This window comes from Tamandua tetradactyla, chromosome 25 (genome assembly GCF_023851605.1).
Source record: "Tamandua tetradactyla isolate mTamTet1 chromosome 25, mTamTet1.pri, whole genome shotgun sequence".
Classification (NCBI taxonomy): Eukaryota; Metazoa; Chordata; class Mammalia; order Pilosa; family Myrmecophagidae; genus Tamandua; species Tamandua tetradactyla.
This window is the reverse complement of record NC_135351.1, coordinates 38,251,022-38,276,537: the sequence shown is the minus strand read 5'-3', so window position 1 is coordinate 38,276,537 and position 25,516 is coordinate 38,251,022. Positions and strand designations below refer to the sequence as shown.

At 45.0% G+C, this 25,516-nt stretch overlaps 1 protein-coding gene across 1 annotated transcript; it reads left to right on the top strand.

Moving 5' to 3' along the window:
* Positions 1-7,341: 7,341 nt before the first annotated feature.
* PERP (p53 apoptosis effector related to PMP22) lies at positions 7,342-20,288 on the top strand. The gene is made up of 3 exons (XM_077143276.1): positions 7,342-7,673; positions 16,038-16,178; positions 18,810-20,288. Exons 1-3 carry the CDS (start codon positions 7,460-7,462, stop codon positions 19,034-19,036), a joined length of 582 nt encoding a protein of 193 aa, XP_076999391.1. The 5' UTR covers positions 7,342-7,459; the 3' UTR covers positions 19,037-20,288.
* Positions 20,289-25,516: the final 5,228 nt, after the last annotated feature.

The window sequence follows — 25,516 nt, the reverse complement described above, 5'->3', positions numbered from 1 at the left end:
CTCTGGGTAAGTGATGGAATTTTGCAGATTTCTATATTCTTTCTTATGCTTTTCAGTAATTAAACACTATATTGTCAGAGTCCAGCCAGAAGACAAAGCCATGCCAGTTCCTTAAAGGGGAGAGCAGGGGCCCACCAGCTCCTGGGCCTTGCAGCAAGCAGTGTCTAAGTTTTAATCTGGGAACTCGGAGCATTACCAAAAGGTCTTTAGAAGGGAATGGTTTGGATCTTTAAGCATTGCTCTAACTGCTCTAAGAAAGTAACAGCAAAAGTTAGAAAATCAATCAGGAAGCTAATTGAGAGAAGGGCAGGTGGCTTGGATGAGGCCGGCAGCAATGGACTTGGGAAAGCTGCATGGATTTGAGAGACACTGCAGGTTGCAGTTGAAGCATTTCTGCTGGTTTGGGATGTGGGCAGGTGGGGTGAGAATGGCCCTCGGGATGCTGGTGTCATTTCTTAATATAGAAAAGGCAATGAAGAGGGTAGAAGGATACATTTGAGGGTGAAAGGGTGTAGTTTGGCTGCATTAACTTTGAGACATTCGACTTGGTGAAGCTTACAGAGAACTCATGATATCCAGCACCATATTAAAGGACACAGGAATAACCGAGGCCAGTAAGGAGAGAGTGTGGAGGGGGCGGGAGGGTGAGGCCAGCGAACAAGTCCACAGAGGGAGGAGGGGACGGGCTCAACCACAGAAAACAGGCCGGGTGGGCTGAACCCAAATATGACTGGAGTCCTTAAGAGCCGGGGAAGTTGGATGCAGAGCCAGGAGGAGACGCGGGATGGCGGGGCGGTCCTGTGACAGAGGCAGGGACTGGGTTGCACAACGCCAGCAGCCACCACCAGACCAAAGGAAGCGAGGGAGGGAGGGAGGAAGGAAGGAAACAGGCAGAGGAAAATGCCTAAAAGAAACATCAAAATAGTTGTAGTGATTGTTCCTGGATGGCAAATTTTGGGTAATTCTTACGCACTTTCAGTTTTCTGAAGATTTTCTAAAATGAGTGGAATAATACTAACACAGAGGAATAAAATATTTAAATGCTATTTGTTTACCTATTTAATATATACGTATATTATCTATTTCTGGATATCTAAAAACTTGTTCTAAAAATTTTTAGGATTAATTATTGATTTGGGGATTTTCATATTTTTTTGTATGAGAAAATTCTAAACAAAGCAACATAGAGGTGTTTTTAAAATTAAGTTCTATTATTGTTATCAATAGAAAATAGCATTTATTTATTAGAGTTACAGAAAAATTCTGAAGATAGTACTGATTTCCTATATAGCTTGCACCCAGTTTCCACTATTCTTAACATGTCACATTAGTGTGGTACATTTGCTACAATTAATGGACCAATACCAATACGTTCTAATTAATTAAACTATAGAAGCGTTTTTAAATCACTATGTGGCCTGGTCCTATGGGGACTTGGTCAATTTGTCTTGCAAATGCTACAATGAGGAATAATATTCTACTGCCACCTACAGCTCTAAATAGGTATGTAGCCTTTGTAAAATTTTGATTCTGAGAACTTTATTCGTGTTTACTTTCAGAGCATTTTAAACTTCCAAGTTTTTTTTATGGTTCTTGTGCTGGTTTGAAAGGATGTATGTACCCTAGAAAAACCATGTTTTAATCCTAATCCCATTTTATAAAGGCAGCCATTTCTTTTAATCCCTATTCAATACTGTATGTTTGAATTTGTAATTAGATCATCTCCCTGGAGATGTGACTCAATCAAGAGTGTTTGTTAAACTGGATTACCTGGAGACGTGTCTCCACCCATTTGGGTGGGTCTTGATTAGTTTACAGGAATCCTATAAAAGAAGAAACATTTTGGAGAAAGTTGGAGATTCAGAGAGAGCAGAGAATGCTGCAGCATCATGAAGCAGAGAGTCCATGAGCCAGTGACCTTTGGAGATGAAGAAGGAAAACACCTCCTGGGGAGCCTCATTAACAGGAAGCCAGGAGAGAAAGTTAGAGATGATGCTGTGCTCGCCATGTGCCCTTCCAGCCAAGAGAGAAACCCTGACTGTGTTCGCCATGTGCCTTCTCACTTGAGAGAGAAACCCTGAACTTCATTGGCCTTCTTGAACCAAGGTATCTTTCCCTGGATACCTTTGATTGGACATTTCTATAGATTTGCTTTAATTGGGACATTTCCTCGGCTTTAGAACTGTGAACTTGCAATTTATTAAATTCCCCCTTTTTAAAAGCTACTCTGTTTCTGGTATATTGCATTCTGGCAGCTAGCAAACTAGAACAGATTTTGGTACCAAGAGTGGGGTGCTACTGCAGTTTGCAAATACCAAACATGTTGGAATGGCTTTTTAAATGGAAAAAGGGAAGATTCTGGAAGAGTTGTGAGAAGCTTGATAGAGAAGGCCTAGAATGCTTTGAAGAAACTATTGGAAGAAATGTGGACTCTAAAGACCCTTCTGATAAAGCCTTAGACAGAAATGAGGCACATCTTATTATAGACTGGAAGGAAAGCGAGCCTTGTTTTAAAATGGCAGATAATCTGGCAAAGTTGACTGGTGGCTTTGGCTGGAAGGCAGATTTTGAAAGCCATGAACTTGGATATTTAGCAGAAGAGATTTCCAAATTAAATGTGGAAAATGTAGTCTACTTTCTCCTCACAGCTTATAGTAAAATGTGACAGGAAAGAGAGAAACTGAGAACTGAACTCTTGGGTACAAAGAAACTAGAAATTGATATTCTGGAAACTTCTGGGCTTACAGGAAGGGAAATCTCGGAGAATAGTGTCCCACATGAAGTCTTGGCCAAATGTGGAACAAGTCAGTCATTTCAGAGAAAACCAGGATTGGACATGGAATTATCCAGGAAGGATTTGTGGAAACTTCCTATGTCTGATGGGCATGATCCAAGGCTATTGCATAGAAAGCCAACGAGAGTGTTGCAGGATCTGTATAAATAGAGCCACTGCCAGTCTGGATTGGGGGGTTCAGAGAAGGGACACATTAGAGGAAAAATAACTTCAGAGGCAAAGCCATGGAAACTGAGGTCTGAAGTCAAGAAGGCTCGGGCCAGGAGAGTGGACCCACCCAAGCATGTGAGAGGGTGAGTTTGCCCCAAAGACAGACGTTGAGCCTTCCACCTCATTGCAGTGAAAGAGTCATACCACCTCAGGCCTTGGAGAAGGTGAAGCACATTCCTTGGGGTTTGGGGAAAGCCTGGCTGCCACCACATGGAGGGGTTGAGCAAGTGCCCCAGAGATGGCAGAGAGCCCAGGTGCAGCCCTGATCCTTGGAGAGGGGGGAGCCAAGAAAAAGGTGGTCTCCCCAGTGTCCCCCAAGGTTGGGTTCAGAGAGAGGCAAGCCTCTGCTTAGGCCTTTGGGAAGGGTGGACTGCCACTTTCTAAAGCCCCGAGGATAAATGTCTCTTAAACGTTGAAATCTAATGGACTTCGCACTGCAGGTTTTCAAAACTGTATGGGCACCTGCGCTCCCTCCTCCCTATGGAAATAGGTACATGTATCTGATGAATGTTCCTCCCTTGTATGTTGGCAGCAAATAACTCGTTTTGAGTTTTTATAGGTCCAGAGCCAGAGGAGAACTGTGCCTTAGAACAGACCATGCCTGTAACTAACTAATACTGTGTCTAATTTTGTATTTAGTTTGTATTGCTACTGAAATGGTCTACGGTTCTCTGGTATTGTGATGGCATTAATGTATTTTGTATCTTGGAAAAACATGTCTTTTTTTAGGGTCCAGAGGATGGAATGTGCTGATTTGAAAGGATGTATGTACCCTAGAAAAGCCATGTTTTCATCCTAATCCCATTTTATAAATCCAGCCATTACTTCTAATGCCTATTCAGTACTGTATGTTTGAATCTGTAATTAGATCATTTCCCTGGAGATGTGACTCAATCAAGAGTGGTTGTTAAGCTGGATTACATGGAGACGTGTCTCTACCCATTCGGATGGGTCTTGATTAGTTTGCTGGAATCCTATAAAAGAGGAAACATTTTGGAGAAAGCTAGAGATTCTGAGAGAGCAGAGAATGACATAGCCACGAGAAGCAGAGTCCACCAGCTGACAACTGTGGAAATGAAGAAGGAAAACACCTCCCAGGAAGCTTCATGAAAGGAAGCCAGGAGAGGAAGCTAGCAGATGACGCCACGTTTGCCACATGCCTTTCCAGATGAGAGAGAAACCCAGACCCTGTTCGCCATGTGCTTTCTCACTTGAGAGAGAGACCCTGTACTTCATCGGCCTTCTTAAAGTGGCAGTGGCTCTTTATAAACAGGTCCCCCAGCACTCTCATTGGCTTTCCATGCAGTAGCCTTGGATCATGCCCATCAGACATAAGGAGTTTCCACAAATCCTTCCTGGATAACTCCATTTCCAATCCTGGCTTTCTCTGAAATGGTTGACTGGTTCCACATTTGGTCAAGTCCTCATGTGGGGCACTGTTCTCTGGGGTTTCCCTTCCTGTAAGCCCAGAATTCTCCAGAACATCAACATCTGGTTTCTTTGTACCCAAGAGTTCAGCTCTCAGCTTATCTCTTTCCAGTCACATTTCACTATAAACTGTGAGGAGAAACTAGGCTACACTTTCCACATTTATATTGGAAATCTCTTCTGCTAAATATCCAAGTTCATGGCTTTTAAAATCTGCCTTCCAGCCAAAGCCACCAGTCAACTTTGCCAGATTATCTGCCATTTTAAAACAAAGATCGCCTTCCTCCCAGTTTGTAATGACACGTCTCATTTCTGTCCAGAGCTTCGTCAAGAGTATCTTTAGAGTCCACATTTCTACCAAGATTCTATTCAAAGCATTCTAGGCCTTCTCTATCAGGCTCCTCACAGCTCCTCCAGATTCTTCCCCTTATCCATTTAAAAAGCTGTTCCAACATGTTTGGTATTGGCAAACCACAGCAGCACCCTACTTTTGGTTCCAAAATCTGTTCTAGTTTGCTAGCTGCCAGAATGCAATATACCAGAAACAGAATGGCTTTTAAAAAGGGGGATTTAGTTACTTGCTAGTTTACAGTTCTAAGGCCGTGAAAATGTCCCAATTAAAACAAGTCTGCAGAAATGTCCAATCAAAGGCATCCAGGGAAAGATACCTTGGTTCAAGAAGGCCGATGAAGTTCAGGGTCTCTCTCTCAAGTGAGAAGGCACATGGCGAACAGGGTCAGGATTTCTCTCTCATCTGGAAAGGCATGTGGCAAACATGGCATCATCTGCTAGCTTCCTCTCCCGGCTTCCTTTCATGAAGCTCCCCGGGAGGTGTTTTCCTTCTTCATTTCCACAGTTGTCAGCTGGTGGACTGTCTGCTTCTCATGGCTATGTCATTCTCTGCTCTCTCAGAATCTCTAGCTTTCTCCAAAATGTTTCCTCTTTTATAGGATTCCAGCAAACTAATCAAGACCCATCCGAATGGGTAGAGACACGTCTCCACATAATCCAGTTTGACAACCACTCTCGATTGAGTCACATCTCCAGGCAGATGATCTAATTACAGATTCAAACATACAGTACCGAATAGGGATTAGAAGAAACAGCTGGATTTATAAAATGGGATTAGGATGAAAACATGGCTTTTCTAGGGTACATATATTCTTTCAAACCAGCACAGGTGGAGACAGAGTCTGGGTGGCAATTTTAACAATCAGACCTCCCCAGAAAGGAAGCGAGCTCAGGTTCTTCCAGGGATTGTGGACTAGCCCAGATTTTCATGTGCATTTGACTAGTGCTTATCAAAATCCCGTTATGGGCCAGGCACTCAGTGCTGTGGGGCCAATAGTGAGAAAAACCATAGCTTCCCTGTCCAACTGAATTTACAGGGGAGCAGAGGAGATACACATTAAGTTCTGAAAATGCGTAATTAAAATTGAGATCAAAATTATGAAGGAAAGCTGTCCAAGGTCTTGAAGGCATATAGCAGGGACCTTTCCTCCTTGGGGAACTGGAAAGCCTTCCTGAGGAAGTGATGTTCAGGGATCACAGGGTCAAAAGAGCAGGACTGGCAGGCAAAGGCAAGGAGGGAAATCGGGGGTCACACTGCCATTCTCCCCATGGCCTCACGGTGGCGGTATGCAGGATGAACTTGACTTCTTGGTTCTGATTCAGGTCTCATTTGTTATCACAAACCCCTGGCAAGCCACAATAGTCAAGCATGTGACTGATGTTAAATGTACAATAGCGTCCTGCCTCTCTGCAGGAACACTGACTATGCTGACACCAGGGACACGTGCCATGTTCAAGGAGACTCACCTGTCCCTCCTTCCCCAAGGGTCTTTATCCTTGACTCAGCTGGTCAGCCACCCCAGGACCACATCAGAGGCCCACGGGTCAGGCCACACATGCCCAAAGCAGTCACAGCTGGGGAGAGAAGTGGCGAGGGGGGCTGGATGTTTGTGAGGGAAAGGAGAAAGGGAGAAAGAAGCAAACTTTGGGGAAGATCTATCCCAAATTCCTATGAGAAGTTGTTGAGGTGGCATCTCCAGCATCACAGTGCCTTGGTTGGAGTCTGGCTTGCCACCCAGTGACGCTGTGGCCTGGAGCAAGCTACGTACCCTCTCTGTGCCTCAGTCTTCTGACCTGTAAGAAGATGATGGTAACAGTACAGATCTCAGAAGGGGGCACGGTGAGTTCCCAGCAAACGTTAGCTAGTAGCTATCATTATTACTACTTTTACTTTCTCTAAATGTAAGAGTGAAACAACCACACATCTTATTTAAAATATATATACACATATATGTATTGCAATAGTCATTGCTTTATAACCACAAAACAAAATTATAAATAGACTGGCTTTTTCATCAGGTACTCTGCGTCAAGTGCTCGGCCATCCCTGCGTTACCCAGCAGGGGGAGCCACCCCGCCGTCTGCCAGTCCCTGTAACCCGTCGGCCAGCCTAAAATAATTTGGGGAGTTTCGGTCGGTATTCCTACAGCAATCCACACAATGAATGAGACACTTGTCATGATTATCTGTTAACTCTTAATATCTCGGTTAAGAGGGGAGTACACGGCCGTAAACAGAGCAGGAAGGAGTGACGGGGCCGGGCGGGACGGCCGGGAGACCAGCCCAGGGTCCGCGCATTCGAGCCCGGGTCTGCGCGCCTCCACCCTGCGGCCACGTCACGCCCGTCCCCACGAGCTCGAAGCCCCTCCCGCGCCGCGTGAGGTGGCTGCAGAGGTGCGGTTCCCAGGTGCCGGGCCGGGCGGAGCCCTGGGGCGGGGGCCGCCGTCGGGGGAGGGGCCCGGGCGCGTCCCCACCCGCGCTCACCTGGCCGGCCCGGCAGGTCGGGGCGGGCGCTGAGTCACCGGCCTCCGGGTGGGGCCCCCGCGCCCTCCCTCCCGGAGCCGCCTCTTCCCTTTTGTGGCGGCGCCCGCGCTCGCGGCCACTCTCCACCCGCCGGTGGCCCGCGCTCCAGTGCTCCGCTGTCCCGCGCCCCTGCGCCCCGCGCCACCCGCCGACATGCTGCGCTGCGGCCTGGCCTGCGAGCGCTGCCGCTGGATCCTGCCCATGCTGCTGCTCAGCGCCATCCCCTTCGACATCATCGCGCTGGCCGGCCGCGGCTGGCTGCAGTCGAGCAACCACATCGAGACGTCCTCGCTCTGGTGGCGATGTATGCAAGAGGGCGGCGGCAGCGGCTCCTACGAGGAGGGCTGCCTGAGCCTCATGGAGTACGGTGAGTGCGCGCGCGCCGCCGCCTCCGGGAAGCCCTCCGGGCCGTCACTGCCCCGAGGTCTGGGGTTAAGGCGCAGGCAAAAAGGAAAAAAAAGAATAAAAGAATTTTTAGATCTCAGGTCCAGACACCCTCCCTGAACAAGATTAAGCAGCCGCGACTTTAGGTTGCTCCAAACTGGGGGTTGGTGGCGGGGGGGCGGGACCTCGCTCAAACTATATTTCTTCGTGGGGGGTGTGGGCTAAATGCAACAGATTATTTCAGCCATTGAAAAGGTTTGTAGGAGTAAATATGCGTAAACACACCAAAGTATCTTTACCTGGAGCCCCACTGAAATTTCTCTCCGTTCCCCCTTCTTTTCCGGTTTTTACGATTAAAACAGAAGGATCCAAATACGCGCCTTCCCGGATGAAGGCGGACTACCCTCTGTTGAGCTACGTGAGAGCGACTCGTTTTCCCTTTAAAGAAAAAAAAAACAGTTTTGGTGAAAGTTTTAGCAGTTTTGTTTTTTGAGTCCCCTTGAGTCTTTGCCCTGTGTGGTCAGCTCCTGCTGGCTCATGTTTAGGGGATGACCTTTTGGCTTACGCTTAGTTTTGCTGTTGGAAAAAAAGTTGTTCAACTGGATTTGAGTTCTAAAAGGCAGATATCTTCCCTGTTAGCGAAGTGAAGCAGGGTGGGCGCATTTAATGTACCTCAGATGGAACGCTCTGGTTTTCCTGCTTGGAGAGTGTTGAGCTTGCCTAATACTTGTTAATAGACTCTACCCGGGGTGGGGGTTCTTGTCCGAAAAGGCCGTTTTCTTTCCCGGTGGGAAGTCCCCTGCTAGGAGCTGAAATGGAGAATGGCTGTTGTCTCCTGTGATTAGGGGTGTCGGGGTAGGGGAGCATTTAAGTAGGCGCATAATTAAAAAGGTAAAAGCCAGGCCTTGTCAATTGTCGATTGGAGTTAATTGTTTTAAACAGAGTGAGAGTTGACACTGTTTTTCCTTTTCCTGCCATGCTGCTACCCTTGATTTTTTTCTCCCTGGCGCCTGCCCAGCATGTCCGACCTCCACTTTGTTGGCAGTTGTGAGTCTGGCTGTGTCTTATCTTCTCTGGGATTGTGTGAAGGTCCCAGGATGCCATTCCCCCAAAAGGCCCTGATGCTGATTGATGAGCTGGATAATAAAATGAGAAGCGCACAGAATTCCTTCCTTCTTGAAAGCTTGCCATTTTCCTCCCTGAAAACACTGCCTGGGCTTGTGATCACCCGGGTGTTTTAGATTTATAAAGGGAAATTATTTCTTTGAAACAATAAAACGGTGTCTTGTAGCTACAAGAAGGCATCGGAACTCAGGTTCTCCCAGGGAACTCAGGTTGGCCTGGGTGTTTTGAAATAGACTTTTGTAATGACACCTCCCTCCAAAGAGGAATAAGGCAGAGGCACCCGGGAACCCTGTAGGGGGCTGAGGGCGGCGGCTGGCAGGGCGCCCACGGCCCGTGGCTGGGGCATGAGTTGGCCTGGAGGCTCTGGCTGGGAGAGGACAGAACATGAGTGCCGTGCTGTGCCTTGGGAAACAGGCATAGCAAGGCACTCATTTTTCTTGCCACGCCGGTGAGCTCACCTTTGTAGGGTGTGGCGGCTCTGACCTCAGGCTTTGTATATGGAAGGGAGTAAGCAGGCTTTGCTTCTTTGTTTAACTTTTTAATTAGCTAGCAGTCCAAAGCCTTCCCCTTAGTTGTAAAGAAAACTCTGGTCCCATGCAGAATGTATGCTTCAGTTTGACATAGAAATTGGTCCTCAGAAAAGCTTACTTTCCTTATCTGGTCAAATGGGTTTGGAAATCACCTTGATGATGAAGCATGATAGGTTTTCATAAATGGTGGCGGTTTGAAGGTCTCAAGGTTACTTTTCCTGTGACACCTGCAGAGAGAATTAAGCGGCAGTACGTGAGAGGTATGGCCACTGCCTGAAAACTAGACTCAGATCTTGAGCCCTGGATCCCCTCCCTCTTGGGGTGTAGTGAAAGGAAATAGTTGGGAAGTCCCCAGGAAAGGCCGATCCAAAGATGGAGCCAAGTGAGTTATACGTGTGCCTCTTCTCCCGGGCTACGGGCTGTTGGCTAGTTTGCCTTGTAGTATTAAAGACTGAGTAGACTGGAAACAGTGTAGACTATAGACCAGTATTGGCTACCTGCAGGTGGTATAGACTGCAGCCAGTGTAGACAGTAGGCCACTGTGCAAGTGCAAGCATCTAAGCATCTCTGAACTCTTCTGATTTTCAGAGTCAGCAGGACCTTGCCCAAAACAGTATAGTTTCAAAACAGTCTGTATCTAAAAAATGAAGTGAGAAGTTTTGCAGGCACTCCCACATATGCAGAAACACAGAGGATCTTGTTTAGCAAGGAGTGAGGTTGAGGTTTTGATGAACTAAAATGAAATTTCAACACTGAGTGTGGATGCCCATTTTTAAACTTTATGTGTACTAGAAAATAAATTTTGTGATTTTGCCATTCTAGTTGTTAGGGATGTAAGCCTTTTTACTTACAAAGTGTTTGTCTCTTTTGTAAGTTGATGTTCATAGTAATATTTAATATATCATTTTAGTAATAAGATGCAGGTTATTCTTGGCAAGTATTGGCCCTAATACTAAACAGAAGTTTTTATAAAAGTAAATAATTCCTTAGAACTATGTAAAAAGCAGAATCTTGTTTTCCTCCCCCATTATTGACATATTTTTTGAAATTTCATATCACCAATCTCCTGAAACATTTTTTCCTGCTAAGCGAACCAAATATTTTCTTTTACATGATAGGAACAGCTAAGTAAACACCCTGCTTAACAGATTGCTGTTTGATATTTTTTTAAACGTATCATGGTTTATATTTGTCAAAATGGGGAAAGAAAATCTAGATGTAAACAACTAAAATGATCCTTCCCATTTCTGGTAAATTTAATGTGAATGCCTGTCCACAGGCAGAGCTTTGCACTGTGGGCCCCTCCTTTTCCAGTTTTAGGAGAGAACACCTCAGGAGAATACTTTGGGCGTTAAGCTGCTCGGCTTTCAAATGCAAGCTCCAGCTTGTCTGGGTGGAGCAGGGTGGAGGGGAGACTGAAACGCTCCTTCCCTGCGGGAGGGAAAGCGGGGTGGGGGTGGGGGCGCCCGGGGATGGGAGAGCGGTGCATACTGGAGTGGAATCCCAGCTCTGAAGCGCGGACTCATGCTTTTATCAGGCGCCCTGTGGATACACAGAATACACTAAATAGTTGGGGTTTTCTTTTTGTGCATTAAATCAGCCTTGGACAAGACAAAACAAAACACCAGAGCATACCATGAAATATTTTAAGCTCCTTTAACCCCACTGCTCTTAAATGTACAGGAAATAAGAAAAGTAGGTATGAAGTTGTGAGATTTTTATTAGGCCAAATTCTATTTAAAGGCCCCATGTTGAGATTAGGTTCTGGTGGCTTTGGGAAGGGGGCCGAGGTATTCAAATGTTATTTTTGGCATTAGAAGATGGATTACACTGTGTGTGTGTGTGTGTGTGTGTGTGTGTGTGTGTGTGTGTGTGTGTATATCCTTACACAGAAAAATTAAAAGATGGGCACTTGATTTCCATAATTAAAAAGCATATATGTTGAGCTATGAAATCTAAACGTCTAGGAAACAGGGACCTAGCTTAATAGGAAGCACCCCAGGTATCCAGAGCCCCCTTTTAGTGACCTACTTTATCTTCTCCCTGTGAAGGGACCCCTGCTTGGGATCATGAGAAGGAATTCGAGCCCCAGGACTCAGATTCTTCCCTCTTTCTGGCAACTTCGTTCGCACGGGGCTGCAAAGTGCTTCACTGTCACTTCTGACTTCCTGTCTTCTTCCATCCCACACACTTGCAACTATTCCAGGGGTGATCCCGTATTCGCTGTCTGGGACCGTGTCTTTGGCGTAGACAGCCCCTCCCCGCTCCGCTTTCACACCTTCCTTCCCTGCTCCTTGATTTAGAGCACTTGAGAAGACCTAGTTCCCCAAGAGCGCAGCGGGGGCCCGGCACAGAGCTGCCTTATCTTCGGCTTCAGTTGCAGGAGAAAACGCAGGGCAGGCCGAGGCTCTCCCACCGCCCGGCTGTGGAATGCTCTCCCAGCCGCCCGCATTCCTTCCCCGAGGCCCGCCCTCACTGTCCCAAAACGGCTGCAGGAGCCCTTTCCCGTGTGGGGTGTGTGGCTGCCTTCTAGTTATCTGTCGCTCAGCATCAGCGTTCTCTGGGAGCTAATGGGACCTATGAGGTCTCGGGCCCCACCTGCACAATCAGAATCTGTGTTCTCTTCAAATCCCAGCTGGCCGCACACACCGAAGCTTTGTGTGGCTGCAGGAGCCCCTCCCTGAACAGGCAGCCGGCTTTTTGATTAGACCACCCACCCATGCTGACACTTATTTGTAGATAGGATTCCTCTTTATTTGTGAAATTACAGCTTCATTTCCTTTTTGGTTCTGCCTGTGTATGACGCAAAGAGCTCTAGCGAGATAATATGAAGAAATACGACAAAATCTCAGACTCACCGGGAGATTCCTGTGCTCCAGCTGACAGGTGAATCCTTTGCCCTGGAAAGGGACTTCCCTGTAATTGGGAGGCACAGTCAATAAGGTAGTGCTCATCTACATGAATCTTATTTAGAAATGGGCATATAATGCTGCCAGTTTCTTTGATAACAGTAACTTCTTCAAGCGGTACTTAGAAAGTAGATTTAGGACATAATAGATTATATATACAGACCACCAAACCGATCTTCCCTTAAGGAAACAAAGGAAAGCCCTATTTCTATGGAAACAGTGTGTGCTTACTTGGAGCAGTGCATCTGTTTGTGATCTCAATTCAGAGAATGACAACTGACAGTGACAATATTTCCCCTGCCCCTGCTCCTTCTCTCTCTTACACACACAACACACACACATGGATGCACAATTAGGAAAGGAAATACAAATTTATAAAATAGTAATGGACTGATATCTTTGCAATAGAGATGGACAGCCTGTCTTTGAAGAACTAAGGGCTGTCTGTTGAGTGATGAGAGAAGTAGCTTTAGGACAAGTTTTAAAGATTTGTGTTTTCCTCTGGGGTTGGTAAATATGATGCCATTTAGATCATGGTCTAATATAAAAATATAAATAATTCCCAGAAGGGTTGGGGTATATTTGCAGATGTTCAGCTTATCTTTAGTAACTAAAGGGGAACCAAAGATACTTGGGGTACAGACTCATAGCTTATCAAACCGTGGAGACCCCCAAGTCCTCAGCAGACAGAATTTCGGGGATAGCTTGTCTTTGGAAGAAAACAGAGGAGGTGGCCCTCTGGGGAAGGACCTGCCACTCATCCACCAGCCAAAATCTTCAAGGCCACGCCTAAAGGAGGGTAAAATGAGCCGACGTGGGCGTCCCCATGCTGCGGGAGCAGGTTTTGCATGGTCCCTGCTTCTAAGACGGATGGTCAATGTTGCCCAAGTTTTGACTTTCTTTCGGCTCAGCAATTAAAAAAAAAAAGCAAGATGTGAACCGAATTGATGAGACCTCAGTATGAGAAGTGCTTGAAATGGCCTGCCAGTTTATTTTTGGCTATTACTGCTGACGTCATAGCTGAGGAATGATTTGGGCTCAATTTTCAGGTACTGGAAAGGAATTCTTGATGTTTCGCTTTTGCAGGAACATTCTACATAATTTACTTAACTGTACTCTTGAAACCTTGATCAGCGAGAGTGAAAGTTTGGTTTTTTGAAATATGTTCTAACAAGAACATTGTTCCTGTTATTGAAAGCTCGCATTTCATTATGTGATTTTTTTTTCTTTGCTGCATGTGCATTCCCCAGCTTATGGGTATGGATTGTATTGCCTTCCCTCGTACAGTTTCAAGTTTGTGTACTCAATATAAAAGGACAAACAGGTTTCTGCTTATTTGAATTTAAAACAGTAGCCATAATAATTCTATAGAAGCAAGAATAATTGGCAGGGGGTCACACACGGAAATGTTACAGGCTCCTCCTTGGCACTGCTAAGTCTGTCCTATAAAGAGATTTAGCATCCATTTTAGTTGTTCTCAAACCTCAGTGTGGATGTAAGAAATCCTGGGAAAATGCAGATTCCCAGGCACCTGGAGACTGATTTGGTACATGTGGAAGGAAGCACAGGAAACTCTTTTTACTGCACTCCTGAAGGTTTTGGCGGAGCCATCTACAGACCACACTGTGAGAAGTTCTGATTAAAGTTCATTCCCAAGTACAGCCCTCCTTCCCCTTCTCCTGAAAGTTTCCCGACTTGCAAAGCAAAAAGAAAACAAGTAATGTAGGCAATTGCACGTTTTGGTTTCATTCATTTGTTACAAAATGAAGGATTTCCAATTTTCCCTTACCTGTCACATCTCTCACCGATCTGATGGAAGGAACAAGATGTGGGAGAAAGTCATACAAAGCTTAACTATGAAACTGGGCCCCATCATGTACCATCTCAGCCCCTTCCCGAGCTGTGCCACTAAGGGGACACTGTGTGTGTGTGTGGGGGGGGGGGGTGTCACGTGGTATTTCAAAGATATGTAAAAATAACCTTTCTCCTTCGTCACCTACCCTGCCCCAGTCATCATGAATCTAGAGGGTGATGGGAGGCAATGGGGCAGCTAGAGCAGGGAGCAGGGCCCTTGGCTCGGGTCTGCCTCTCGCAGGTGAAGCCAGAAAATTCACTGGAGGGGTGCAGAGTTGTGCCTCTTTGAGACGGTGCAGAACTTGGCGAATATAGAACAAGAATGAGAACTTGAGGTCCTGGAGGGAAATTCCGGGAATACGTGAGGGACTCCTGGAGCAGTGAGGGCTGGGGAATTGCTCACCCTGGTCCTTTTCACATGGGATCTCTCACGGCGACCTTGTAGCCAGGCCTTTCCAGCCTTGGTGGCAGCTGGGATATGAATCGAAGTCTGGCTGGCTCCGAAGCCACGGACTTTCCACTGTCCCACAGCTTTGTTTTGCTTTGACTTGTCAACTGATCTAGAATCAAGTGGGGGTAAATATTGCCTGTGGGCTGCATTACGAGAGTAGGAGTGAAACCAGTGCTGAGGTGTCCCCGAGTCCTCTCCAAACACAGCGAAGAGCAGTAGGTTAGGAGCCCTAGGTTCAGGCTAGCTCACACACGTCCCCGCTGGCTGTGCAACTTTGGGTGGCTGAGTGTATCCTCACTTCTAAAAGAGAGATGCTAATGGTACAGTCCTTACAGGCTTTTTTTGAGGATTAAAGGAGCTAATGCATGTGAAGTTCCTAGCCCTTGCCTGGCACAGAGTCACTACTTAACCAATGTTATTATCTGTAGAAAGAAGGTTGCCTTTGAAAAAATGCGAGAAGTTGGTACAGGTTGAACAGCAGAAATTATTGACAGAATTTGTTAATATGTGCCATGGATCTCCTTTCCCAGGGCCGTGCGTGCCCTGCCAGGCCTTCAAACTCACTTTCGGCCCCATTCTGATTCTTTTTAGGGCCAGTATCAGTAATTAAGACGTCTTGTACAACAGATTCAGAATACTTCAGAAGCCAAAGTATGAGCAAAAATGCAGACTGCATATTTGCTACAAAACTTATTACTTTTTTATAGAACTACAGCTAATTCTTTACAATTAAATGATCTTATATAACATCTTGGCCTAGTGGTAAATGCATTTTCAATGGTTATTTCTGCACCAGTCAAACATTACTGTAATGCAAAGATAACTTTGAACATATGTGACACATTTCTTGTCATTTGCCTAATGAGCCTGTTTATTAAGGTGGCATTCTATCGTGGAAGTTGGGTGAGCCATTTAAATATGTTTTACATGGCCGAGCTATTAAATTGGAGACCCTGTAATGGTTTTCAGCTTTCATTTCAGAGATGCAAACATTTGCCCAAAAGGAGGAGAGCAGTTCATCCCTGAGTATCAGTGTGTGAATGTCCCTGCCTGCTCCGTTCCTGAAATATGGGGAGGTTTAAGTCTTGTTCAAAGAAAAATTGCCCCTCCACCCAAAGAGAGTTAGGAGAAAGAAAAGACAGCAAAACAGCTCTCATTGCACGCTTTAATCCCCACCCTCTGTGAAAGAGTTTGACAAGCAGAATATGAGATGAGATCTATATTCATTCTATATAGATGAATAGACTGTCTAGGTATCTTTACATTTTGATGATAATGTTGGAAAAGGTCTGTTTGATTTTTAAGATTATTTTTCATAGCCACAATTAATTTTAATTGTATATGTTATTGAGTTAAAATCAGAAAAATGGAGCACTCATCCAATTTAGATTTTACAGAAATAGATCCAAGTAATTGCTAAGTAATTTTCAACCCTGCGTGTCCGTCTCAGTGGTGACCTCTCCTGTTGGTTCCCGCAGCCTGGGGCAGAGCGGCGGCCGCCATGCTGTTCTGCGGCTTCATCATCCTGGTCATCTGCTTCATCCTGTCCTTCTTTGCCCTCTGTGGACCCCAGATGCTCGTCTTCCTGAGAGTGATCGGAGGGCTCCTGGCCCTGGCTGGTAAGGCCGCGCATCCGACGGTCCCTGCGCGGGGTGGTGTTTCACGCCATGAGGAGCTCCGTGGCCCTGGCAATTTCTGGCCTGCTGTCCCCCAGGCCAGGAGTGACATGGGGGAGACGCGTGCAGGACCTGGGTCCCTTTCCTCCTAAGCCCCCCTGGTAGGCCCTCCTGTCCGGTGAGGAGGGCGGTCACTTGGGGTGGCCCTTATGCAGTGGCACCTGCCATCATGGTCCATGGTGCTGGCCCCTGGGTGGGCCACCTCCCATGGCCCCATCCCATGCGGTGGCCCCCAACCTTCTTACTTGTTGAAAGGAGTCTGGTGGCTGCTGATGTGGTGGGGCATAAGGGGGCTTTCTGCAGTGGGCAAGGGGCCAGGACTGGGATTGCCCATCCACAAGGTAGACGAAGGAGTTGGGAAGACATTCGGACATGCACGTGGGTGGGACTCCCTTCCGGTTGGCTCAGACTGACTCTGTATTGAAGGGATATGAGAGCTAGGGATCCAGGAGCAAGAAGTAGTTGACATTTTAGGTGGGCCCCTGGCACTGGGGACGGCTCTTGGAGGGGCAAGGGCCCCACTGCAGAGCTGGATTCCTCCAGGAGGGGGAAAACCAGGTTGCTGGTAAGGGCAAAGTGAGGCCAAAGGGTACCGGGTTGCTTCTCAAGACGAACACAAAGCATTGTTGGAAACGGGTCAGCAGTGGTCAGCAATGGTCAGCAGTGTCCAGCAGCGCTGTGGTGAGAAAGGTCCGTGGGGGGCTTAGGCCTTGGTGCTTTGAGCTTAAAGGGTTCCTGCACCTCGGGTAGGACAGTGGGGGGCCAGGGGACCTTGGCTGGGAGGGAAGAGGTAGCCTCCAGCCAGCCAGGCCAGCACAGGCACAATCCCAACCTCCTTGGCTGCATGTTTTTACATTTCTCTTGATTAAAAATAAACCTTACTCCAGAGAACCTCAGGTTTCAAAGTTGGCTTTCGAACAATATTTTAAAATCAGGAATGACTCAGAATCATAAAGGCTATGAAGAACCTTGTTGAATCCCACCTTCACTTCTATTTGATGATCATTCAAATCATCAGATCTCATCAAGCAAACATTTGATATCATCTTCCACCCACCTGTCTTAGAAGACAAGGTGAAGGTCAATAGAAATAACATGCTAAGACCTTAATGTTAGTTGAAAAATCCTGGTAAAATTGTCACACTTTGCTCCCTCTTAGCAGGAAAAGTTAAGGTCCTGTTACAGCCCCCTTAGCTGATAGGGTAGTAGGAACTCAGGCTGTAAAGGAAACGAACTTCAGTGAGCTTCAGCAACTCCCCAGCTTAAAGCTCCTGTTCAACTCTGTGCTCTCATTGCACGGTTTAATCCCCATCCTCTGTGAAAGAGTTTGACAAGCAGAATATGAAATATATATAGATGAATAGACTGTCTAGGTATTTTAATACATTTTGATGATAGTGTTGGAAAAGGTCTGTTTGATTTTTAAGATTATTTTTCATAGCCACAATTAATTTTAATTATATATGTTATTGAGTTAAAATCAGAAAAATGGAGCACTCATCCAATTTAGATTTTACAGAAATAGATCCAAATCATTATATGATGAAACAAAATAAGTAGATAATGTTAACATTTGTTACTAGGAGAATTAAGAGATTCATTTAAAGAAGGATTAATTTTGTCTCTGTATACTATTTAGCAGTAAACAAACTTCACTGGTGAGAACTTGTATTTAAAATATACAAGAAGCTGAGAAACATTTCCAAGCTTGCCCTTTGAAAATTGCCAGAGAGTAGGAAAGTTTTAATTGGGTTGAGAAATAGAAGCAACAGATCAAAATGTGGAAGTCTCTACAGTCTTATGAGCAAATGGAACAAAACAAAATAAAACAACTGTAGTGTGCATCAGTATGTCTAGTGGGAAAAAAATAAGATGATAAAGAAATGCAGATAGGGACTGTACGTTCCCTGATACATTCCTGGAGCATGGCCAGGTGTTCCCTCATTGTTCAGGGTACTGTTTTAATATGTTAAGAGCTAAATTACCCATTGACACAGCAGATGTATGTATGAAATATTAAGTTAAAGAATGCAGAACACGACAGAGTCCCCCCTACAGGTTTTCTGTGATTCTCCTCATTGCTTATTCTCATCATTGCTTCATTGTTCCCTGTAGCCCTTCTTTTATGCCACAGATATGCCAACAGTATATTACTGAATATCACTATTGTCTGTGCATGTGTATAATTTTTACTAACGCTGAATATACCAACTATCTCTTTGGTACAGGAAGTAACAAAGATAAAAAAGCTGACTCTCTTACTGTCTCGTTTTCTAATTTTGCACTTTTTACTGCTTTACTATTAGTAACGCTTACATATCATTGGGAGTGGTGCTCTCGTTTTCTCCATCTGCGTTTCAAGTCTTTCGTCGCCCGCTCCGTGGCATGTGTCTTTGCACTGGCTTTGGTAGATCTTGGCCTGCTCCTGGTTAGTGAGGTTCCCCAGCCACTCTCCCTGGCGTGGCCGAGGTGGACTGACCACCTGTCGGAAGGCAGGACCTCGCAGCAGAGGCTCACTGTGCAGATGCATGCATGCGTCCCTTCACGTGCTCACCCTTCGGCTTTCCCCCTTAGCTGTGTTCCAGATCATCTCGCTGGTCATTTACCCAGTAAAGTACACGCAGACCTTCAGACTCCATGACAACCCCGGTGTCACCTATATCTACAACTGGGCCTACGGCTTTGGGTGGGCGGCCACCATCATCGAGCTCGGCTGCGCCTTCTTCTTCTGCTGCCTCCCCAACTACGAGGACGACCTTCTGGGCAACGCCAAGCCCAGGTACTTCTACACGTCGGCCTGAGCGGCGGCCAGGGGAGGCGTCGCCATGGCCCCTGTGCGCTTGGAGCTGCCGGAGACAGAAGAAGCTGCTTCCTCCAGACGGCCTGGAACCTATGTTTTTCGTAGTGATAAATGTGTCCATGTTATTAAACTAGGCAACCTGCTAACATTAACTTGGGGAAAATAATTCTTAAATGGTGTTACCATTTCGTATTCATCTTTTATATATGTTTGTAGACTTAAACAAGGTTTCCTTCTTCTTACCTATTCCCTGTAATATGCTAACTTGTGCTTCTGTCTAGTCATAACATTTATGCTGCATTTGTAAAAGAATATGGATATGAAACTTACTACTTTGTAAAATGAAAATGGGAAGGCTTCCAAATTTCAAATAACTTTTCAAGTTTCTGTTTTTCCCAGGCTGGCTTTAGCCTATTAAAGGCTAAGGAGAAGAAGGAAACGTGGGTAAAAAGTATCAGGGGCCAAACCTTCTAAAAGAAATGCAAAAAATTAAACACCTTCTCAAGTCTTTTCAGCTATTTAGAGAAACAAAATAGTTTCTAAATGCATGGCATTTATGAACATTTCTGATGAATTTTTTGAATAATTGGCCTTTTGCCAAGCTTCACATTGACCTGATGTGTTATATTTTTCCACAGCCAGAGCCTATTGCAGTAAGGCATCCTTGGTTAAAATAAGCTTTTCTCTTTTAAAGTGGTTTATAGGGTGGGGTGTGGGGAAATGCTATATTAATACACCTGTATTGTTTGGTGTCTGTATGCTCAGGACCAAAGTAGACCAGATAGAAAGATGGACTTGGTCTAATGCATCATGATGGGCAGCTATTATCCAGCTGTGCAGTAGAGCACAGAGGGGCCATTTCCATCACTGAAGTACCATCAGATAGCCTAAGGAGAAGAACTCACTTGGATTTCTCATCTCGGGTTATATTTGGCTCTGATCATGTAGACACAGCTTCTGATAGATAGCATTTGTAGGCGAAAACGAAAATATAGTTTAAAACCTGGTCTTCCTCGGAAAACAGATTTGAAATGTCTGATATAAAACGAGCAACAGGAGAATTCAGGGATGTGTAGTTTCTCTGAATGACAAATATATGGTATATCAAATAGGTTATTTTTTTATCATTTGTACTAACTAGCATAATGAAAACCAATTTATTTATATAACAAATTACTATTTTGTAAGATGAACGATAAGCAATTGTGAACAGTTTTCATTATGAATTTCTCCCAATAAACCAGGTGTTCTGATCTCGTTTCTAGTTTAGTCCCTCATTTGTTAAAATCCGGGAAAGGAAATTTTTAAAGCATGCGCTGAGTAGGTGGCATGAGCATGGGATAAAACAAAAATTGCTTTTTTTCTCAGTTTTAACAATCACACTCATTTTAGGCATCGAATAACAATTTCTGAATGAACATTCATGCATCCTGGTGGTCCACCCCCGGCTGTCCTCTCAATGAACCATGTCCCCATACATTGATAACAAACCATATCTGCCCAGGGCTGCCGCCCTGAGAAACGGACGAAGATCTCTGGTTGGTGCAGATACCCCAGGAAGCATTTGTCGTTTAGCTGAGAGTCGTCCCTCTCTTGTCACAGCCTCATCCTCCTGATGGGATCCTCGGCCGGCTGTTTAGGGGGTGGGCATAGCAGTCTCTTTACTGCTTGCCCTGGTCTGCCTTCCCACTCGATAGTGATTTTCCACCAATGGGCTTGGGTTAATTCTACTACAGTGTATATAAATGTGCAGAAGGTTGCAGGGTGGGATGGTGGGAAAATTTCTCCTCTGTTTCTGATGGTTTTTTACCTGGGAATTTTTCTTATATGCCAGTATGGAATACATGGTGAATACTTCTCATTATAAATTCAGAGGAATGCAGTCTAGATGATGATTTATACTACATTAAAAATACATTATTCTATGACCAGTAAATGATTTGATGTGATAATTAACAATGTGAAAAATTCACATCTTTTGGCATAATCGTGGCTAATTCAAAGCAGAGAATGTTATCTAGAGTTGAAAAGCTTGGTCTCCTTTTATACAAGAAAATACTCTCAGATTACAAGTTTCTCTAAAGCATGCATTTTGAGCTTTGATTCTTTTCTCATCTCTCCAACTTTCCTGTCCTGTCCCCAGTCAAGAACACACTTTATCCTAATGATGCGTGTTTAGGAAAGAACAGTTTCCTGGAAACATTCAACCTGAAACATCTGTGATGAAGATGCACCAAGTGTCATTACATTGGCTAAAATGTTCAGTCTCTTTCAGCCTTGCCCAAATGCAGAGCTCCTCCATCCCTTGTTGATTCTAACTCCCCAGGACAGAAACCATTATGTCACAAACAGCGGAGGAAGATTCCAGAGCATTCTGAAGGGTAGGGGAGAACTTGAGAAGCCATCTGAAGTCAGAGCATGTGGTAGATTTCCCAGGTAAAGCTGAGGTGGCTTTTAGCTCTGTAATTATATTGCGAGTCCCCACCCCTTGCCCTTCCTTTTGAATAAGCAGTTCCAGGTTCCCAAACAATTATCTCATGTTCACACTATGAGTAGCCAGATATTCTAAGTGCCATTTACTGTTGAATGTTACAATGAAGTTATATGTAAGAGTTTGAGGTTGTCACTTCAAGGTAGCTGAGGAAGATAATTACTTTTAGCTTCAAACCATGTACTGCAAGATTGACAATAAAATTCGACAGGCTTCCCTTATTTAAAGGAATGAAAACAACAAGAGGATATAGTCATAATAACTTAATTAGTTTGATTATTGCTATGAACTCCTGCCAAAGATACAGCCCTATTTAAATGATAAACAACGATGCTGAACTAGCATGTTTCCTTGTTTTAGGCATATCTGAAAGGGCATATTTGAGTCTCATCCCAGCTTTGGCTCTTGCTGGGCAGGCTTGGGCAACCCTTTTCTCACTGGCCTCCATATCCTCATCTGTAACATGATTGGCAATGGTCACTTTTCCTTTAAAATTCTCTGATTCAATGTATTTATCTATGTATCTGCTCATTTGCTAATATATTCGAACAGTCTTGGGAAAGAGAAAGGGCAAAGTAAATGCAATTTTTGTTTTTTTTGGTTTTTTTCCCTTTCAAAATGATTTCCAGAAGTAGAGGCAGTCATTACAATCTTCTCAATACTTTGATGGAATTTTTCCTTTAATTAAAAACTAAGGAATATCCCTTTAGATGGAAGAACTGTTAAATATGTGAACACTGACTACCATGAGCAAAAGTAACCATAAAGCCAGGAAGAAAAAAATTACATGTATTCCAGGGAGCTTTTGACTCAAGATGGTGGAATGGACTTTATTAAAAACATCTCTTCTGACCAGTATAGAGAACAGTGTAGAGCAGTAGACACGTACAGGAGGAAAGAGAAGCCATAACAAGAGGGGGTCCACTTTGCTGTCTGGAAATTTTGGCGGATTTCTGGAAAGAGAAGCCACCACCCAAAGCAAACTCAAGAGGAGGTTGTGGAGGAGAGCACGGTAGGGTACTGGACAAGTGCCATCGAGGTGCTACACTTGGGCTACACTTGGGCTGGGCAGGAAAGAGAGCAAGAAGGGGCAGGAGGGCTAGCTAGAAGTCTGGTACCCCCTCCACCCTTCCCACCCCCACTCCAAACTCACAGAGTAGACTAACTGGCCACAAGGTGACGACGGTCATAATGATGGCGGTATTTGGTCAGAGTTGACTAAATGGCGGGCTCAGTTCTAAGGGCTTCACGTGTGTTTTATAAACCTCACCTTGACCCTCTGATAGGGATTCATTATTCTTAGTCCTTCAGAGAAGAAACAGGTGTGGGAATGGAAGTGGCTTCCTGAGGTCACACAGCTGGTCAACGACAGCAGCAGCCAGCCAGCGGGGGGGTGGTTGGGGTCTCCAGGTGTCCAAGTCTCCAGCCTGTCCTGTCCTGCTGGGCGGGGTCCTGCACAGGGTGCTCCAGGGGCTGTGAGGATGGAGGACACGGAGTGACAGAGGAGGCGGAGGGCAAAAACGTGAAGGTTTAGAACTGGCAGAGGTGAGATCTTCAGGGAGTGTTGAGGGTGAGAGAGACAGCTGACGGTAATGAGTGGGAGAAGGGAAAAAGGAGGGTACATCTGACAGCTTGAGAAATGCACTTCCTGTTCCTCTGGAATGAGTTTTCCTGCCTGGGCTGGGTGCTCTCGGAGCCCTTCTCTGCGGTCAGGCCGTGACAGTCACTGCTTTGTAGGTGTCCCAGACATAAGCCATGTGTCCAGCCGTGGCGGGTTGTGGCTGGAATGAGAGGGGCCAGGTGATTTGGGGGCATTACAGAGAGGGCCTCTGTAATAGGCTCCCAGTGCCATCTTCCCAAAGCATTAGTTTGCCAGCCTTTCTCAAATATCCTGCTTTGGAAAGTACAGGTGATCCCAACCCAACTACGTTTTCTTTTATCCTTTCTAGTTAGACATTAGAATAATTTGTACATAATATTGTAGGTTTTATTATTATTTGTAGGATATTTTGAATAAATATTAAGGAAAACAAACACATCTTGAGCATATGACATACAACATATCTAAGCCTTTAGGCTTTTATGATACCTGAGAATATTTCTGAATAGAAATAGAAACACAGGAAAAGAAGCCTCCTTCTCACTTTCCTGTGTCATTTTGTCTAAATCCTTTTCACAAGAGCACCTGAAGCACGGGAAAGTGAATACATAACCCTCACGCTTTATCTTAAAATTTTGACAATTGTTTAATTGGAAATAAAGCTCTGCTTGTTTGAATATAAACATGTTTCAAATTACAGGTTTTAGCGTCTCCCCACCCCTACTGCCCCACCCAAGTCTTCAAATAAAATAGAGCAGATATGAGTGAAGCTTTGCACATTTGGGGAAGGCATGGACTCCTTCGAAGCGATTGTGTGAACTCTACCAAACGCTGTAATATAGATGAAAGATACAAGCAAACATTTCTAGTAATTCTCTAATACTTCATTTTCCTCTGTAGAAAGAAATCCAAAGTATCAATAAAACCAAAATAGAAATCCAATTTGAAATCCAAAGTACCATGAAAAGGGGACAATTTGGAACAAGTGTATTTCATAGCATTATGCACTGTGATTTTAATGGCTCCCAGTTCCTGGGATACAGGGCAGAGGAGATCACTTAGGGAAGTAGGATAAATTAATTTGGTTCCACCTCCCTCTTTGAAACTCCTTCTTCTTGTCCTCACTCTTTTTGCAACAGCTATTTTTGCACTGGAATTCCAAAACAGGTCTATTGGGTGTCCAAAACTAGCTTTGCCTTATCTCTGAAGAGTGGTTCCAGGTTTTAAAAATCCCCAAGACAGACTGGCTTGGGACTCATCGATGAGCAGAGCCCTCTGCTTTTTGCGAAAATTCTTGGGTGAGCTTGGCTTGCCTCGCTACAGTGAACAGTGTGTTGTTTCTGGATTTTACAATTCTAGTAAGTATCTGGGAGCATTTTCCGGGTGTGGCAGGGATGAGTATAACACACCCTCAGGTGGGGAAAAGAAAGCACCTCATTATAGCCTCTCTTTAGCCACAATAATAACTTAAAGGAAAACTCAAAAGCGTATTTGTTTTTTTTAAAGATAATTGTCTGGTGAAGAAGTGGAATCTGTTGATTTAAACAGCATAAGATTGTCTTGGTACTAATGAGTCATCCAATAGTCATAGGAGACAGTTGGATAAGGATTAGCCCAGCCAGTTGAACCAGTGCAAAGATTCCTGGTAATTAACCTGATGTTTTCAACTACTTGGGAATAAATTACTTTTAAGAGGGAACCCACAGACTTGAAATAGAATCCCTGTATTTAATCACTAAAAGTAAATTGCTGAGTAAGACTTTGAAAGTGGGTTCCATGTGTGAAGCCTTTCCTTGTCCCCTCCTTTCTGTCCTCGTTCCTTGGTGGATCCTCTTAAATTGAAACACGTCAGTGAAAATGTGTTTCCAAAAGCCACCCACCCAGTTTCCACAGTCAACCAGCACCTTCATGCCTGACCCTTACTCAAGGAAAAAAATAATAATAATAAAGAAAAACAGGTTTCAGTGCAGAATTGGGAGGTTGGTAAACACCCATGGAGACAGAAGTCACCACTGGCATAGCACCCTCTTCTGAAGATATCCACTGCTTCAGAAGTTGGACACTTCAAGATTGGAGCGATGGCCCTGATAAATGAATTCCTGGCAGATTTTGCTGAGAGGGGACTTCCTGGGACGGCTGCTGTCGCTGAGGAAGTGTCCCTCCCTCTGGGCAGGGGTCTTTCGTGCAGGTCTCAGCACACAGTACCCGGCAACCTGGCTGGGGGATCAGAGCATCCCGACACGGCGGTGGGAGCAGCCCTGCTCCAAAGAGGGTCCAGCAGGAACGAACATTTCTGCCAGAATTGATTAAAGAAGGCAGTCAGTCAAGTCTCCCTCCAGCCGATGTCTGAATCAACATTCAGAAACATTACCAATTAAAGTAGAAACTGA